This window comes from Cervus canadensis, chromosome 31 (assembly GCF_019320065.1).
Source record: "Cervus canadensis isolate Bull #8, Minnesota chromosome 31, ASM1932006v1, whole genome shotgun sequence".
In the NCBI taxonomy this organism is placed as follows: Eukaryota; Metazoa; Chordata; class Mammalia; order Artiodactyla; family Cervidae; genus Cervus; species Cervus canadensis.
The window spans coordinates 5,333,054-5,352,225 of record NC_057416.1 but is presented as its reverse complement, the minus strand read 5'-3'; the positions used below and the strand labels follow the sequence as shown (position 1 = coordinate 5,352,225).

The window sequence follows — 19,172 nt, the reverse complement described above, 5'->3', positions numbered from 1 at the left end:
TGTGCAAGTTAAGTCACTTCACCTCTGTCCTACTCTGCGACACTATGGACTGTAGCCCACCAGGCTCCTCTGCCCTTGGGATTCTCCAGGCAAGAACACTGGAGTGGGCAGCCATCCCCTTCTCCAGGGGATCTTTCTGACCCGGGGTGGAACTCCCCTCTCTGCCTCTCCCTCTCCTGCACTGCCAGTCGGGCCCTTTACCACCAGCACCAGCTAGGGAGTCAACCTCCAACTGAACTGAGGTGACCGTCAAGCTGACCTTCCTTCTTTCTTCTTTATTTCTTCTTCCTTAAACATGGAAATGTTTGTGTCCAAAGGAAATGTCAGAATTCTATCAACTGCAGTTACACAGCTGTCTGCTTTAGAAAGAACACACCCAAAACAACCCAACAAAACGGGGTTCTAGTGACATCTAGTGACCTTATATATTCCATGAAAGATCACATTCTCAGTGGAAAACACGAGCAGTGGCCTGGAGAGGCAGTTAATGAAACAATGAACACATGACACATAAACTGAAGGTCAGTTTGGCTGTTACCTCCAAGTTTTGTCAAAGAAATTCAGCCTCACTAAAAATCGAGGAAATGCAAATGAAATAAACTGTATCACTTCACCTACAAAGTTGGAAAGATTTCAGGGAATGCAACTTGAGAACATCTATCAAAAGTTTAAATATGTAAAAAGCCCTCTAAACCCAAAGTCCATTTTAGGAATTTAAACCTATGGGAATTCCAACAACACAAGAGACAACTCTACACATGGTCATCACCAGAAGGTCAATAACAAAATCTGACTGATTATATTCTTTGCAGTTGAAGATGGAGAAGCTCTACAAAGTCAGCAAAAACAAGACGTGGAGCTGACTGTGGCTCAGATCATGAGTTCCTTATTGCAAAATTCAGGCTTAAGTTGAAGAAAGTAGGGAAAACCACCAGACCACTCAGGTACTATGTTAGTTGCTAAGTTGTGTCCAACTCTTTGTCACTCACATATGACCTAAATCAAATTCATTATGATTATACAGTGGAGACGATGAAAAGATTCCAGGGATCAGATGTGGTAGACAAAGAGCCTGAAGAACGATGGGTGGAGGTCTGCAACCCTGTACACAAGCCATCCCCGAGAAGAAGAGATGCAGGAAGGCAAAGTGGTTGTCTGAGCAGGCCTTACAGACAGCTGAAAAAAGAAGAGAGGGGAAAGGGAAAGCAGAAAGGGAAAGGTACACCAGACATACCCAAATAAATGCAGAGTCTCAGAGAACAGCAAGCAGAGATAAGAAAGCCTTCTTAAGGGAACAATGCAAAGAAAGAGGAAAACAACAGAACGGGAAAGACTAGAAATCTTTTCAAGAAAACCAGAGATGCCAAGGGAACATCTCATGCAAGGATAGGTACTATAGGACAGAAACAGCAAGGACCTAATAGAAGCAGGAGAATAAGAAGAGGCGGTAAGAATACACAGAAAAACTATACCAAAAAGGTCTTAATGACCCAGATAACCATGACGGTGTGGTCACTCACCTAGAGCCAGATATTCTGGAGTGTGAAGTCCAGTGGGCCTTAGGAAGCATTACTATGAACACAGCTAATAGAGGTGATGGAATTCCAGCTGAGCTATTTCAAATCCTAAAAGATGATGCTGTGAAAGTACTGCACTCAATATGCCAGCAAGTTTGGAAAACTCAGCAGTGGCCACAAGACTGGAAAAGGTCAGTTTTCATTCCAATCCCAAAGAAAGGCAATGCCAAAGAATGTTCAAACTACCACACAATTGCACTCATTTCACATGCTAGCAAAGTAATGCTCAAAATCCTGCAAGCTAGGCTTCAGCAGTACGTGAACCAAACACTTCCAGATATACAAGCTGGATTTAGAAAAAGCAGAGGAACCAGAGATCAAATTTTGCCAACATTTGCTGAATCACAGAGAAAGCAAGAGAATTCCAGAAAAATATCTGCTTCTGCTTCAGTGACCAGGCTAAAGCCTTTGATTGTGTGCATCACAACAAACTGTGGAAAATCCTTAAAGAAATGGGAATACCAGGCCACCTTACACATCTCCTGAGAAACCTAAATGCAGGTCAAAAAGCAACAGTTAGAACTAGACATGGAACAATGGACTGGTTCCAAATCAGGAAAGGAGTATGTCAAGGCTGTATACTGTCACCCTGTTTATTTACCTTATATGCAGAGTACATCATGAGAAATGCTGGGCTGGATGAAGCACAAGCTGGAATCAAGATTGCCAGGAGAAATATCAACAACCTCAGATATGCAGATGATAGATAACACCCTAATGACAGAAAGTAAAGAGGAACTAAAGAGCCTCTTGATGAGGGTGGAAGAGGAGAGTGAAAAAAACTGGCTTAAAACACAACATTCAGAAAACTAAGATCATGGCATTGGGTCCCATCACTTCATGGCAAACAGGAGAGAAAATGGAAACAGTGACAGGTTTTATTTTCTTGAGCTCCAAAAAAACTGAGACATCTTATGTCTCCTGCTTCGGCATGCAGATTCTTTATCACTGTGCTATCTGGGAAGGCCAAGTCACTGGGTAATCTACTATAAAAGACCATATGTATGTTTTAAAAAATGATATATTACACAGAAATGTGGAAAAACATTTGTAACTAAAAATGCATATGAGTGCTCAGTAATGGGCACTTGCTATCCTTCTGACCAAAGGAACCGGAATAAAGAGCCGGGGCAGATAAGGCCACCAGTGAATGATGCTAGAATACAGGGAGCAAAGAACCAGGGAAGGGGAACCTCAGGTTCTGAAGAGAGAAGTCCAAGTCTCTGGCTGATCCCTGACCTACATGTCCATGAGGCAAATAAGTCAGCCGGCAGCTAAGGTTTGAAGAATTGAATGAATCCAAGCAAATAACCAGCACAGATCTTAAAATGACAGTCCAAAGTTTAAAGCTAAATAAGTCACCTGCTTCCTAAAACAAAATCAATACCCTTTGGAGTAACAGTAAAGTACCCAGAGTCTACATAACATTTACAATGTCCAAAATACAACTCAAAGTCCTGTTACACAAGAGTCAAGAAAATGTGACACATTCTCAAGGAACAAAGGAAAAAAACCAACAGCCACCAACCTCAAGATGCTGAAATGATCAGACAAGGAATGTCTGTAACTATCCTCTGCCATAGAATGGAAAATACACGTGTAATGAAAGATGAGAAAAGCAGAGATGGGAAATCTCAGCCAAGAAACAAAACATGCAAACATAAGAGAGAACCAAGTGGAAATGTTAGAAATGAAAAATATCTGAAACGCATTTAGTAAACGGACTTAATGACAGGATGGAACTGATGAAAGAGTCAATGAAACTTGTGGGAAAATTTCAAAAGCGGTATTACACGGGAGGGATTGGCAAATAACAGCCTTCAGGCCACCGGGCCCACGACCAGTGTTCGTTACAACGTTTTATTTTTCACACTCATTTGTTTGCTCTTCTCCAGGGCTCTTCCCACACCAGGGCAGGGAGCACTTGAATACAGACCACAAAGCCTAAAATATTTACCATCTGGCTCTTTACAAGAAAGCTTAGCCAATTTCTGATAGCCAGTTAATTAATGGAGTAACAGAAAAAGAGACACAAGAGATACTTGACGAAACAACAGCCCAAATTTATCATGCTTTTAGATGAAATATATAACCTTATAGCATTAAAAAAAAAAAAAAAAACTCACCAAAATCTTCACAGAATAAATTTAAAGGCACCACATCCAGACCCTTAAACTTCTAAAAACCAAAGATGAGAAAATCTTGAAAGAAGTCAGATAAAAAGACACAGTATTCACAGTAGAGAAATTATTTGCATGACTACAGGCTTCTTAGGAGGACAGAGACTCTGGGTAAACACCTGTTAAGCAGTGGAAAACAGAAGCAAAAAACAAAAATACTGTCAACCTAAAATTGTATAACCACTGAGAACATTATTCACAAACAAATAGGGACATCTTCAGACACAGAAAACCACAGAAATCTGTTGTCACCTGATAAAAACAAACGCTAGACTGCCAGGATTAAAGGGAGAAATAAATAATTTAACAGAAACACTTGGCGAATGCAGCACCCCAATCAATAATGGATAGAACAATTAAATATATCAAGAAAGACAGAAAAACACTTCAGTTCAGTTCAGTCTCTCAGTCGTGTCTGACTCTCTGTGACCCCATGGACTGCAGCACGCCAGGCCTCCCCGTCCATCACCATCTCCCGGAGCTTGCTCAAACTCATGTCCATTCAGTCGGCCATGCCATCCAACCATCTCATCCTCTGTCATCCCCTTCTCCTGCCTTCAATCTTTCCCAGCTTCAGGGTCTTTTCCAATGAGTCAGCTCTTCGCATTAGGTGGCCGAAGTATTGGAGCTTCAGTATCAGTCCTTCCAATGAATATTCAGGACTGATTTCCTTTACAATTGACTAGCTTGATCTCCTTGCAGTCCAAGGGACCCTCAAAAGTTTTCTCCCACATCACAGTTCAAAAGCATCAATTCTTCAGTGCTCAGTCTTCTTTATGGTCCAACTCTCAAATGCATACATGACTACTGGAAAAACCATAGCTTTGACTAGACAGACCTTTGTCAACTAAGTAACGTCTCTGCTTTTTAATATGCTGTCTTGGTTTGTCACAGCTTTTCTTCCAAGGAGCAAGCGTCTTTTAATTTCATGGCTGCAGTCACCATCTGCAGTGATTTTGGAGCCAAGAAAAGAAAGTTTGTCACTGTTTCCATTGTTTCCCCATCTATTTGCCATGAAGTGATGGGACTGGATGCCATGATCTTAGTTTTCTGAATGTTGAGAAAAAAACAGCTTTTTCACTCTCCTCTTTCACTTTTATCAAGAGGCTTTTTAGTTAGTCTTCCCTCTCTGCCATTATAGTGGTGTCATCTGCATATCTGAGGTTATTGATATTTCTCCCAGCAACCTTGATTCCAGACTTGTTATTTATCCAGCCCAGTATTTTACATGATGTACTCTGAATGTAAGTTAAATAAGCACAGTGACAATATCTAGCCTTGATATACTCCTTTTCCAATTCTGAACCAGTCTGTTCTTCCATGTCTGATTCTACCTGTTGCTTCTTGACCTGCGTAAGATTTCTCAGGAGGCAGGTCAGGTGATCTGGTATTCCCATCTCTTTAAGAATTTTCCAGTTTGTTGTGATCCACACAGTCAAAGGTTTTCACATAGTCAATAATGCAGAAGTAGATATTTTTCTAGAACTCTCTTGCTTTCTTGATGATCCAATGGATGTTGGCAATTTGATCTCTGACTCCTCTGCCTTTTCTAAATCCAGCTTGAACATCTGGAAGTTTATGGTTCACATACTGTTAAAGCCTGGCTTGGAGAATTTTGAGCATTACTTTGCTAGCGTGTGAGATGACTGCAATTGTGCAGGAGTCTGAACATTCTTTGGCATTGCCTTTCTTTGGGATTGGAATGAAAACTGACCTTTTCCAGAAAAACACTGAGAAAACAGTATAAATCAGCTAGATCTAACAGACATCTAAACATAGAACATTGTATCCACAATAACGGAATGAATACACATTCTTCTCCAGTGCACACACAACATTCACCTGGCCAGATCAAATGTTAGGGTGTAAAAACAAGTCTCAACCACTTTAAAAAATCTTAAAATATGTTCTCCTCTCACAACAAAATGAAATTAGATACCAAAAACAGAACCAAGTTTGGAAGGCTCAAAAATATGTAGAAATTAAATGAGAAGGTCCTAAATAACCAATGGGTCAAAGGAGAAATCACGAGAGAAAATGGTAAACACTTGAAATAACTGAAAACAAAAATACCAAATTTCATGAGATGAAGCTAGAGCTATGCTTAGAAGAAATTTGTAACTGTAAACACATCAAAAAACAGTAAAGATTTCAAATGAATTTTCTAATGCTCTAACTAGAGAAATAATAGAGCAAACTGAACCCAAAACAAGCAGAAGGAAACAAATAATTATAGTAGAAATTTTAAAAAGAAAAGAAACACAATGGAGAAACAGCAAAGAAACCAAAAGTTGGTTCTTTGACAAGATCAAAGAAATTGACAAGCCTTTAGCTTAAATTGATGAAAACAAAGAGAAAAGCGATACTAATTCATACTAGGAATGAGCCACTACTGACCTTATCAAAATAAACAGGACTATTATAGAATACTACAACCAAGTGTATGCCAAGGAATTAGATGAAATGAACAAACTCCACAAAGACACAAACTATTTAAACTGACTCAAGAATAGAAAATGTGAGTAAACCTGTATCAAGAGACTGAACTACTAATCAAAAACCTTCCCACAAAAAAAGGCCAGGCCCAGATGGCTGCACTGGCGAGTTCTCCCAAATGCTTGAAGAACTAACACCAATCCCCATAAACTTCAGAAGACAGAAGAACACAGTCCGACTAATTCTACGATGCCAATACTGCCTGACTTCAAAACCAGAAAAAGTCACTCTGAGTATTGACCAATACACCTTATGAATACAGACGCTACAAAAATGAAAATAAAGTATTAGCAAACTGATCCAGTTAAAAAAAAGAAGTATACAACATAACCAAGCAGAGTTTATCCCAGGAAAGCAAAGTTAGTTCACCACGTGAAATCAATCTAATACACCACATTAATGAAATGAATGACATATATATATATATCTCACATGAATTCCTCAATAATTGCAGAAAAAGCATTTTGAGAAAACCCAACATCCTTTAAAAATAAACAAATCGAAACAAACAAAAACTAAGAATAGAAGAAAATTTCCTCAACCTGACAAAGTGCACCCATTAAAAAAAAAAAAATCCAAAGCTAACATCACACTTAATGAACATAGAAAGCTTCTCTCCTAAGACTGGGAGCCAGACAAGATGTCCACTCTCACTGCTTCTGTTCAACACGGTGCTGGAGCTTATAAGTTGGGTCAATTAGAATAGAAAAGGAAATAAAAGGCATCCAGACTGGAAGGGAAGAAGTAAAACTTGTCTCTGTAGACAGATTACACAACACCATATACAAAAAAAATCGTAAGAAAATCACAAAGACACTTAGCTAATAGCAAGTTCAAAAACTTGCAGGATACAAAATCAATATACAAAAATCAGTTATATTTCTGTATTTTAATAATTGAACAATCTAAAAATGAAATTAAGAAAACAATTCCATTTACAATAGCATCAAAAAGAAAATAAATTGGGAATAAATTTAACCCAGAAGGGGCAAGATCTACACACTGAAAACTACAAGACCCAACAGAAAGAAATCACAGACAAGAAAATGAAAACATGGGCATGGATCGCAAGACTAAACAGCAACACCTATATAATTAGTGACTTAATACAATCTCTGTTAAATATCAGTTGCTCCCTACCGTCCCTCTCCGAAACTGACAAGCAAATCCTAAAATTCATACAGAAGTGCAAAGGAGCTGAAAGAAAATCAAAATTGGAGAAGACACACTTCCAACTTCAAAACTTACTGTAAAGCTACAGTAATCAAGTAATCATGAAATTAAAAGGCACGTGCTCTTTGGAAGAAAAGCTATATGACAAACCTAGACAGTGTATCAAAAAGCAGAGACATCACTTTGCCGACAAAAGTCCATATAGTCAAAGCTATGGTTTTTCCAGTGGCCATGTAGGGATGTGAGAGTTGGACCATAAAGAAGGTTGAGCACTGAAGAATTCATGTTTTCGAATTGTGTTGGAAAAGATTCTTGAGAGTCCCTTGGATAGCAAAGAAATCAGTTAATCCTAAAGGAAATCAACCCTGGATATTCATTGAAAGGACTGACACTGAAGCTACCATATTTTGGCCACCTGATGGGAAGACCTGACTCATTGGAAAAGACCCTGATGCTGGCAAAGACTGAAGGCAGGGGAAGGGGGTGACAGAGGATGAGACGGTTGGATGACATCACTGACTCAATGGACATGAGTTTGAGCAAACTCCAGAATACAGTGAAGGACAGGGAAGCCTGGCGTGCTGCAGTCCATGGGGTTACAAAGAGTCGGTTACGACTCAGTAACTGGACAATAACAACAGTAATCAAGACAGGGAGGTGCTGGCATTAAACACACAGATCAATGAAACAGAATTGAGAATCCAGAAATACATCCATGTATCTATGGCCAATTAATTTTCAACAAGGACACCAAGATAACTTAATGGGGAAACAACAGTCTATTCAACAAGTGGTACTGGGACAACTGGACAGTCACATGTAAAAGTGAAGGTGACGTCATAGTTCACACCATGTGCAAAAACTTACCTCAAGTAAACCACAGACCTAAGTGTTAAAGACGGAACCATAAAACTCTGAGAAGAAAACACAGGTGTAAATTTTCATGCCCTGCCATCAGGCAATCATTTCTTAAACATGACATTTAAAACTGAAACAACAAAAGAAAAAATAGAAACACTGGGCTTAAAAATTTTTAACTTGTGCTTCAAAGGATACCAATAAGAAAGTGAAAAGACAACCCACAGAAAGGGAGAAAATGTTTGCAAATAATATGTCTGGTAAGGGTCTTATTATGTTTGCAAATAATATGTATCCAGAATAAAGAACTCTAACTCAAACAAGAAAAATAACTCAATTTTTAAAAAATGGACAGTGTTTGAGTAGACATTTCTCTGAAGATATAGAAATAGCCAATTAAACCACGAAAAGGTTTTCAACATCATTGGTCACTAAGGAAATACAAGTCAAAACTACAGTGAGATACCACTTCACATCCACACCAATGGCTATCAACATAAAGAGGGATAACAAGCCTCAAACATTACTGCTAGGAATGTAAAATGGTACACCCAATCCAAAAAAACTGGCACTTCTGCAAAATGCTAAACAAATGGTTTCCATATAAGTCAGAAATTTCACTCCTAGGTGCATATATACCCAAAAGGATCGAAAAAATATATATTCACATGAAAACCTGCACACAAATGTTCATAGCAGCATTACTCAATGGCCAAAAAGTGCAAATAGACCAAATGTCTACCAACTGATGAAGATAAACAAAACATGGTATTATTCAGCAACTCTAAGGAATAAAAAACTGACACAGGCTACAACACGAATGAAACTCCAAAACATGATGCCAAGGAAAGAAATCCAACACAAGAAGCCGCATAATGTTGAGTTCCATGTATGAGAAATGTCCAGACTAGGTAAATCCAAAGACAAAAAGTAGATTGATGGCTGCCAGGGGCTGGGAGTAAGGAGCCCAAGGGGAATGACTGCTAATGGTTATGGAGCTTATTCTGAGGGGATAAAATGTTCCTGGATTAGGTAGTGATAACTGCTACAAACATCTGAATAGAATATATTAAAAACTACTGAAATGTACACCAACAGGGTGAGTTTATAGTATGTGCATTTTATTTAAAAAAAAAAACAAAAAAAAAACTCCAAACATAGCTATTCACACTGAAAGGAAAGAGCAGAAGAAACTCAGATCCTCAGAAATGAAGAGTAAGAGAAAGAATATACAGATAAACATTAGACACTATTTTTTCCTCTTAATTTACTTAAAATACAGACAAGTGTTCAGAGCACAGTAACACTGTCTTGTGGGACTGCAGTGCATGGGGTTGAAATCCATACAACTACCCTAACACAGAGGAGGGGGCAGAACTATGGACACACAGTTACCAGGTCTCTATCTGTATCTTATGTGACGTGGTTCAATGCTAAGTCTAAGCAGACTCAGAAGTTAAGGATCTATTGTGTAACCCCTAAAGCAATCACTAAAAATAAATAAAAAGAATGGAGAGAATTTTAGTCTAAAAACTAACACATCAAATGATCCCAAACAGGGATGGAAAAGAGAACAAAGGAGCAAATGTGTCTCTCTGCCTGGAGGCCAAGAGGGGGTGATGCCCCACGGATGGGAGCCCACCAGCCCCACATCTCAGTCCCAGATGCTGTCCCCCCCAAAGGGCTCACGGTCTGTGCGGAAACGGCTGACACCGGGGCTGGGGGAGAGCAGGCACGAGGTCAGAGAGACACAGGAGCTGGCCGAAGGGACTCCCACTACCCAAATCTGAATGATCTAAGCACCAGAAAGACAGTGTGAACTATAAGCCGTCGAAAAATACAGGAACCCAGGAGCTGACACTAATCAATCAGTGTGGGAGGAAAAAAGGCTCTTTCTTACAGCACCCAGCTGGGCACAGCCAGAAGTGCTAGACTTGGAAAACAGTCATCCTGTAAGACTCAGGGTTAAGGTTCATTCAGGCAAGAACCATCATGAACACTACACCTGGGGTCAAGAGAGCAAAAGGTCTACGTGATCTGAATCTGCCTCCCCACAGGCAGCTTATCAGCCTCAAAGGAAACAACAGTTATCACACAGTGGGGAAAAAAACCAGCAACAGCTTGCCTGCTGCTGCTGCTAAGTCACTTCAGTCATATCCCACTCTGTGCGACCCCACAGACGGCAGCCCACCAGGCTCCCCCGTCCCTGGGATTCTCCAGGCAAGAACACTGGAGTGGGTTGCCGTTTCCGTCTCCAATGCATGAAAGTGAAAAGTGAAAGTGAAGTTGCTCAGTCATGTCTGACTCTTAGCGACCCCATGGACTGCAGCCCACCAGGCTCCTCTGTCCGTGGGATTCTCCAGGCAAGAGTACTGGAGTGGGGTGCCACTGCCTTCTCCGAACACCTTGCCAGTTGACCAAAATGCGAATCACCATTAGGAGGCAGACGGAAACTGCAGGTTTCCAGGTAGGCCACACCTCCCTCATGGAGCCTTTTGGGTGGGAAACCACAACCTGAGTCTAATCATGGGGAAATGGGACACATCCGAAATGAAGAAAACCTTGTTTTAAACGAAAGAGGGGAGAGTGAGGCTGGAATCTTAAAAACTGCCCAGACAATGGAAGACAAAGAAATGGAATCAATGCTCATGCCTCACTGTTCAAAGTTTTTTAATTAACAGGTTTAATTTTTTCAGAGCAGCTTCACACATCAACAGCCAAATTCTATGCCTTATATTTTGTATTACTGTTTTCATGTAAATTTACTCTAGTTTTCTAGAAAATCAGCAGTGTGACTCATTTACATCTGAATTTCAGTAAACTTGATTTATATCATTGATACCCCACTCCCTCTGATCTCAACCTCCTCTTGACTATTCCTGCATGGGCTCAACTGTGTCCCCTAAATTCACATGAGGTCCTAACGCCCAGGACCAAAGGACGTAACTACAGGTGGAAACGGGGCCTTGAAGGAGATAGTGAAGGTTGAATGAGGTCACTGGGGGTGGGTAACCCAGTAAGATTAGTGTCTTTATAAAAGAGATGAGGACACAGAAACAGTCAGACCGAGGGAAGACAGAAACAAGATGGCCATCGGCAAGCCAAGGCGCGAGGCCTCAGAAGAACCCAACGCTGTGGACACCTTCATCGTGGACTTCTAGCCTCCAGAAGTCTGAGAGATACATTTCTGCTGCTTAAGCCCACTGTCTGTGGTGTCTGTTACAGACTGGTCACCTTAGTAGACTAACAATCTGCTTCTCTGTTCCCTCAATACACCACACAGACTCCGTCTCAGGGTCTCTGGGCAGGCTGGGAGTTACACCACGCCTGTCTTTCGTCCTAGGAAACCGAGGATGTCAAATGCCCCCAGTAAGAGGCAGAGAAAAGATGGAAACAAAACTTATCTAGCTCTGTGATTCATGCAAAATATCTCCACACTCTACCAAAACTAGATAACTTAAGGAAAAAAAAAAAAAAAAAAAAACACAGGAGAAAAGACTCACTTTTCAACCCAGAGCACTGAGACGAGCTTCACGCCTCTCTTCTGTGCTTTTTCCCAGGTGCTCTGGTACCCATCTTTGAACACAACATGAGTTACTTGTTTGTTAAAAGTTTTTGAAACCTGCAGACAAAAGGCAGAAAACAAAGGTAAACTTATTACTATTTGCATAAGTTTCTTAAGTACAAGCCAGTGTCACTCTTGTACACACTTACCAAAAAAGCAACAAGATAATTAGCAAATAGTATCAACCGATATATACAATAGTATCTAGAAATAGTATCAGCCAATATAGACTACATGTACAATAGTGTATACAAATAGTATCAGCCAATGTATACAACATATATGATAGTGTATACAAATAGTATCAACCAATATATACAATACATTCCCACCACTTGTTTATTCCAGGACTGCAAAGCTGGTTAGAACAAAAAGTCAATCATTATTATTCACTACATTAACAAAGTAAAAGAGAAAAATCATAGCCATCTCAATTACATGACAAAAATGTGTTAAAGTTAAAAAGTTTATTGAGGAAAATTCACAGAAAATTAGGATCTGAAAGCTGGTATAAGACTGCATGATGGGAAATGCTAAAACCTTTCTGTTATCTCCAGTCTGTCCAACTGGCCCTGGCCAGGGCAGTATGTCAAGAAAAGAAAAACTGTTAGGATTAGAAAAAAATAAGACAGTCCTGTGCACATAACAATCAATTGTGCACATTGTTAAAAATCCCCAAAATGCCACAGAATTCACAAGAGCTTCGTAAGTTTTCTAGACACAAGGTGGATATGCAAAAATGAACTAGTTCTATATAACAGCAACAGGAAAAAGAATTCAAAAGATACCATTCTTAACAGCAACAAAAATAAACAGAGAAAATCATAAAACATCACTGAGAAAATGAAAGAAACTCAAATCAACAAAGGCATACATCATGCTGATGCTTTAGAAGATTCCAGCGTATAAAAAGGTCAGTTTTCTCCATACTGATCTGTGGTTCTCTATCCAATACCGATCAAGATCCCAAAAAAGCTTTAGGTTGCAAACTGACAAGCCAGTTTCATAATGTATCTGGAAAAGCAAAAGGCTAAGAAAAGTCAGAACCCCTTGACTTGAAGAACAAAGGGGAAGATTTACTATAAAGAGTAATTAAGACAGGGTGGTCTGTCATGAAAACAGACTATATGGGTACTAAAACCTGACTAATGACAAAGGTGTCACTGTGCTAAAGGACAGTCTTTCCAATAAATGGTGTTGAGACAAACGATCATCCACTGGGGAAAAAAAATGAAACTATTTCATACCACATACAAAAACTAATTTCAAATGTACTGTAAATCTAAATGTGAAAGGCAAAATGATAAAGCTTCTGGAAAATAAAAGAAAAATTCCCATAACCGCCATATAGAAATAGATTTTTTAAAACAAGATACACACACAGACGCTTACCATAAGGAATAAACTACCATTATCATCAAAAGATGCAATTAAGAAGGTGAAAAGGCAAGCCACAGGCAGAAAATATTGCAATTCACATGGCCGACAAAGGGGTCAACTGAAAAGCATAAAGAATGCTTACAAATTAAGAAGAAAAAGAAAAACCCAATGCAAACATGAGGTGGAGACTTGAACAGGGTCTTCAAAATAAGTATGGGAAGATGTACAGGAAAATGCAAATTCACACCATACTGATACACCATCAGAAACACACTGTGATGGCCAAAGGTAAAGAGACAAAACTAAGCATACACAGCAGTGGGGCTTTTATATGCTGACAGAATTATAAACTGATTCAAACACGGCAGAAAGCTGCTAAGAAATCACTGATAGCTTTCTCAGATGTGAAACGGTCTTCTGTCACACAGAAGGCGTCTTTGTTCTAAAAGCTGCAGGCTAAATATATTTAGGGACAAATTATGGTACCTGCAACTTACTTTTGAATAGTTCAGGAGAAAAATACATATATTGTTTAGAGAGATGGAGTCCAAGCAAGAATGTTAATTGTTGGGTCTATATTCACCACACTATTCTTTCAGCTTTTCTATTTGAAAGATTTCTAAATAAAAGGTGGGGCGGGGGGCTGGGGGTTGAATTCAAGAGATCCAAGACCTTAATACTACTCTCAAAAGCCATTTTGCCAGCTCCTATGTTCCACAGCTTTTTCCTGTCACAATAACACGTGGAGCCCAAGTATGTGGCTGGTATCATCAAGCGGAAAGCCTCCCGAAATCCTAATGGATTTACCTTCCAATTTATCAGAAAACAAGGTGTCTTCTCAGGTTCAAAAGCAAACCCTGGGCCCTGCCTTCTGACTGTCACCCTAATCTGCTCTTGGGTCTTTCCCCTGCTCACTAGGTCAGGTACCAGGGTGAGTCAAACGAAACTCAGGAGCAGGCACTCTGCCTGAGGGAGAACGCTGCCCTCCAGTTTATGTTACGCCCTGACTGTCCCTAATCCTTGCCCTGGCTTCAGTGGTATCATACCTGTGTTATCTCTCCTTTCACCAGCCGGCCAGCCCCCCCTCCCGCAAGCCACCCCCCCCCCCCACGAAGTCAGCTCACATTTGAACCCCGGCTTCGAGCTGCTGCCTTCACCACCCCAATCCTCAGGTCTCCATGATTCCCTTAACCCAGCTCACTGAACATGGTGACACTCAACAATGACCTTATAGCTTTCATGCCTAAAGAATACGTCCCAATCCTAACTTTTCTTAAACTTAGGCGGTGTTTTAAAATTTCCATCTTTGAAGTCTGTCCCTCCTCCCACTTCAGGCATGTCTTCTGGATTCTCCTGGCATCCTTCTCACTCTCAGTCCCTGGGTCCAGGACTCCCATTCCAGCCCTGGAAATACTAAACAGGCTCCACCTTCAGCACTTTTCATTCTAACCACCTGGGTAGTCAGCACACCTGACTCTTACGTCCCTGATGCCTAAAACAGTATCTCTAGCCCTGACAATCTCAAGTTCCAGATTTGTACATCCAAATGTCTATCAGGTACTTCCAATATACCCCAAATTCACAACTTTTCCCTTTAAAAAACTGTTCCTTTTCCTGTATTCCGCACTTTGATGAAGAGTATCAAGCATCTGAACAGCCAGTGGCAGGATCCGTGTTTCCAGCTTGGAGCTCTCCTGTTGCGTCACCCCCAAGCCGTTCTCAATTGAGAACCCCAGCTGTTCTCAATTCCTCATAGCATGGTTCTCTCCTTTTTTCTTCTGCCACTTACCCACTGTCCTCTTTGTCCATCGTGCTCTAAGTAAAAACTCCCAAAATAAGAAAATGCAAATAGATCTCCTTATGTTTCAGACGACTGTTAGGTGCAGCAGTGGCAAAATGAATTTCTTACCTTTGCCCCCATATCCACAAGTTGACTCCCAAAGGTCTTGGAGTAATTTTCTGTCCCATTGGCTGACCACACTTCAACATAGGCCACAACATCTGAAAACAAAGAAAATGCTAGCATGAAATATATCTAATATACCCTCGCCCGAAGATTCCAATAGAGTTTTCTCCTGTTCTATTCACATTAAAAAGTAAATTTAAAATTTCTTCTGTTTAAAAGTGCCATCAGATCCTTTCAAATTTCAAGGGAAAAACAACTTTACTCATACATCACAGTTTACATTCTCAACTCTTCCCAAATTCTTAAACCAAGCCTAACTTTCTAGTTTTCTGTAAAGGACCAGAGAGCAATTAAACAACCCCTCAGTTTGAAGGCTGCAGTACAGAAGCAGTCAAATACATCAACGAGCAAGCATAACTGCGTTCCAACAAAACTTTATGGAAAATGAAGTCTGAATTTGATAATAGATTTCATTTGTCCTCCTCCTTCGGTTCCTCCCACCCCCTCAACCATTTAAAAAAGTAAAGGGCACCTTTAGTTTGTAGGTCCTGCAAAAACATGGCCAACAGGCAAACCTTTGCGGGGCAGGGAACACAGTTTACGAAACCCTCCCTGCTCAAAGCCTGGTGTCTTTCAGGCGTGCCTGGAGGGAATCATTTCTCACTGACAGGTTCTGGTCACACTAACAGAGAACAGGGAGAGGAGTTACTGGTTCTTCTTCTAATTTCACTAGAGCCCCCTCCCCGCAAATCCACCCGGCCATACAAAGACGCCAGAGCCCAGGAAAAACTGAAAACCAACCCCCCGGGGCCTCCCAGCCCTTCGCGTGTCTGCGCCACGCGCCTGACCCAACCCAGGTGGGGCGGCGCAGGCCCTGGGCTCGGAGACGCACCGCCACCCGTCACGGGCGGTCCCGGCGCTGGGCTCGAGGACAGACCCCGGCTCCTCTCGGCAGCCGGGCTGGCGACCCCGGTGCCCTTCCTGAGGCCCGGCCGCCGCTGCGCCGGCTCGGCCCCCGCCTGCTCACCTTTTAGGACCGGACCCCGGAGGTTCCCGGGGGCCGCCATGACGGCCAACGGGGACGCGCAAGCGTGACGCAGTGGTGGCAGCGCGCGTGCGCAGGGCGGGCTCTGCGGAAATCCGCCTGTCCGCGTCCTCTGAGCAACCAATAGGGGACGGGGGGCGGGACCAAGACCCCTCCGCGCGGGCAATGGAGGCAGGTTCTCTCTGGTCGTACCTACACGGCGCGTCAGCTCCTGCGTGGAGACCCAGGGTCTCCGGTTCACGCGGGAGTCCCCCTAGCCGGGCTGTCTCCCTCAAGCCCTACAGCCCGTAAATCCCAGAGCCGATGAATCCCAGAGGGAGAGGGGGAGCCTGACCTCAGGAGTAGTCTGGCCGCCTGGTCCCTTATCTTCTGGGTTTCAAACCTCCCGCCAGCCCGGGAGCCCCGCCCCCGCAGCGCAGGCCCGCCCCGAGGGCTGCGCGCAGGCGTCCTGCGGGAGCTTGTCCCAACCCTACAGTTTCCCTGCAGTGACGTGTAGGAAGGGGCGACTGTTCCCCCTGCCCCAAGTTGATAAGCGCTCTCTGTTTAATCTTCCCGAAACACTGAGTTCGTTAAAGGACCTGTGTTGTCTGTATTAAAGAAGGAACCACCAAACGTGTGAAAAGTTTCATTTTTAATGATTTCAATACCATTTTTGTGTTCTAGCATGTAGTATATAGTCTATTACCAGACTTAAAAATAACCTTAAGGGAGTTCCCTTATAATCAGATGGTTGAAGTACAGGCTTCATTTAGAAATCAGACTGGACTTGGAGTTTGGGGACTGATATCAGCCACTACAGGGCAGGAAGGCCTGCATTCCATGGGGGGCAAAGAATGTGACAGGACTGAGCAATTGGACACCACCACCAATCAGCCACTAACTAGCTATGAGATGTTAATGAGTTACTAACACTCTCCAAGTTTCATTTTCTTGTAGAAGAGCATTAATGATAGTAGAGATAATAGCTAACATTTAATGAACACTTGGGTTTCCTACGTGGCTCAGTGGGTAAAGAATCCTCCTGCAATGCAGGAGACCCAGGGTTGGATCCCCTGGGTCAGGAAGATCCCCTGGAGGAGGAAATGGCAACCCACTCCAATATTCTTGCCTGGAAAATCCCGTGGACAGAGGAGCCTGGCAGGCTACAATTCACAGGGTCTCAGAAGTTGGACATGGCTGAGCACATCACACAGTGCAGTGAACACTTACGTAAATGGTGTATTGTCAAAGGTTAGGTGTGTTATCAAATTTAATCCTACTTATGAGGTGAGTGTTATTATGTAGCACTTACATGTATTTTCCTCCTGGATTCTCCCTAAAATTCTATTATTTTGTAGGTATTTATTATTGTAATCTGGAGACTAACCATTGAAGCCGCCTTTGTACCCTTCCCAACTCCTTTACAATTAAAAATGCTTTCTCTTTTATACTGTGTATCACTTCAAGCTTACAACAGTTTCTGTTAAGCAATATTAAACAATTTATACAATAAGTAATCAGGTTCAAGAGAGGTTACCTGACTAGTGCAAAGTAACAATTACTAACAGCTAAAACTTGTTGAAACCAAAAACAATACCTTTAGTTCTTTTTACTATAGTCAGCAGAAGGGTATGTGTACAAGAATATGGACTGCTCTCCTTTCATTCATTCATTCCTTCAACCCTAATTGTTAAATCAGCCGTTAACAGGGTCCAGCGAGCCCACTGTGGTTCTAAAGAATTATGTTGAATATGTGCATCCACCAAACCCCACTTCCTGGACTCAAATCTTTGATCAATACATATATCATTATCACACCTAATAAATTCTACCCTGAGGAAATGGGGACACAGTCTACCTGGGAGTGTGAACTCAGCTCAAGAAGAATAACAAATAACAAAAAGTGTTAAACTACGGTTAATTCTAAATGCATATTGATTGCACAAATAAAAATAACATAAAATAACATAAAAATAGATAATTAAAACAAAAATATTAGTCACATGAGGTTTCAATACAATGTACAGAGTCCCCCTGCACCTCTATCCAAAGTTTCAATTACCTTCTTCTCACTTGGTTGCCCACCTCTTCACCCCAGAAGGAGACGCTATCATCTAAACTACGGACATCTCATCCTTAAGAACAAAGTTAAACTACTGGGTTCAAAGAAACATGGCCTTGACACTAATATGCTCTAGTTTTATTTTTCATGGTTGCATTTCTATGTAGAGTTTCTAATAAAACAACTTAGAGAAAGGATCTAGTAAAGTCTGAAATAAGTTACCTATGCTTCTTCATTTTTGCTCTCTGCAAAAGTATAAAAAATGAAAGCCAGTTTTTTTCCTCTGCCAGTGCTCACCCGTAATAAAAGGGATAAACACTCAAAGCCCTTTTATATGCACTCAGGACAAAGGTAGACTGAAAATATTGACTTTCCTGAGCCCTGCGCTTCAGCTCAGCAGGAGGTGAGTTTTCAGAGGTTTCTCCCTGACAACATTACAACCTTCCTACAGGCCTCAGGATGAGCGCATCGCTGAGAAGTTCTGGCAGACCAGTCAGATAAAAGGCTCAGAGCTTCAGAAGGAAACGCGGGTGCCCGGAGTCTGAAGTTCCCTCTAGACTCTTCCATTCTCAACAGTACTGCATCAACATTTAGGGCAGAGGTGGGTCTGGTTTCCTAGAAATGCATGAATTTCAAAGGTGAGGCATGGATCACTGAGTTACATTTTTTTTAAAATGATGTTTCTACAAAACCTAAAAAAAAAAGACAGTGGAGAGAGATTTGACTAGCACACACTGTCTGATAGAAAACTTTAAAACTTTGTAATTTCTCAGTGAAAATACACATTTCTTAATTATTAGTATTGGAAGGGAATTTGGCATTTTTTTGGACTAATAATAGCAAATTATGCTTTTCTCAAACTAACATTTTTAAAATAAAGGTTTCATGTGTTTTCAAATGAGAACATTATTTGATGATACAGAGTAACTAACATGCTTGTCCTCAAAAACA

General features: G+C 41.3%; 1 protein-coding gene across 14 annotated transcripts in view; it reads right to left on the bottom strand.

The window, feature by feature from the left end:
- The window catches only part of MCPH1 (microcephalin 1), a 220,651-nt gene extending 204,103 nt beyond the window's left edge, over positions 1-16,548 (bottom strand). For 3 of the 14 annotated variants that reach the window (XM_043454471.1, XM_043454473.1, XM_043454470.1), the window contains exon 1: positions 11,788-11,908. Coding sequence is in view for 7 of the 14 variants with exons in the window: in XM_043454476.1 (XP_043310411.1) it covers positions 11,788-11,906; positions 15,139-15,230; positions 16,163-16,202 (251 nt within the window). In the remaining 7 variants the exon portion in view is untranslated. Of the gene's footprint in view, positions 1-11,787; positions 11,909-15,138; positions 15,231-15,667; positions 15,867-16,162; positions 16,435-16,514 lie in introns of those variants that run through there. The other 11 variants (XR_006266847.1, XM_043454469.1, XM_043454476.1 and 8 more) reach the window with 9 other exon arrangements.
- Positions 16,549-19,172: the final 2,624 nt, after the last annotated feature.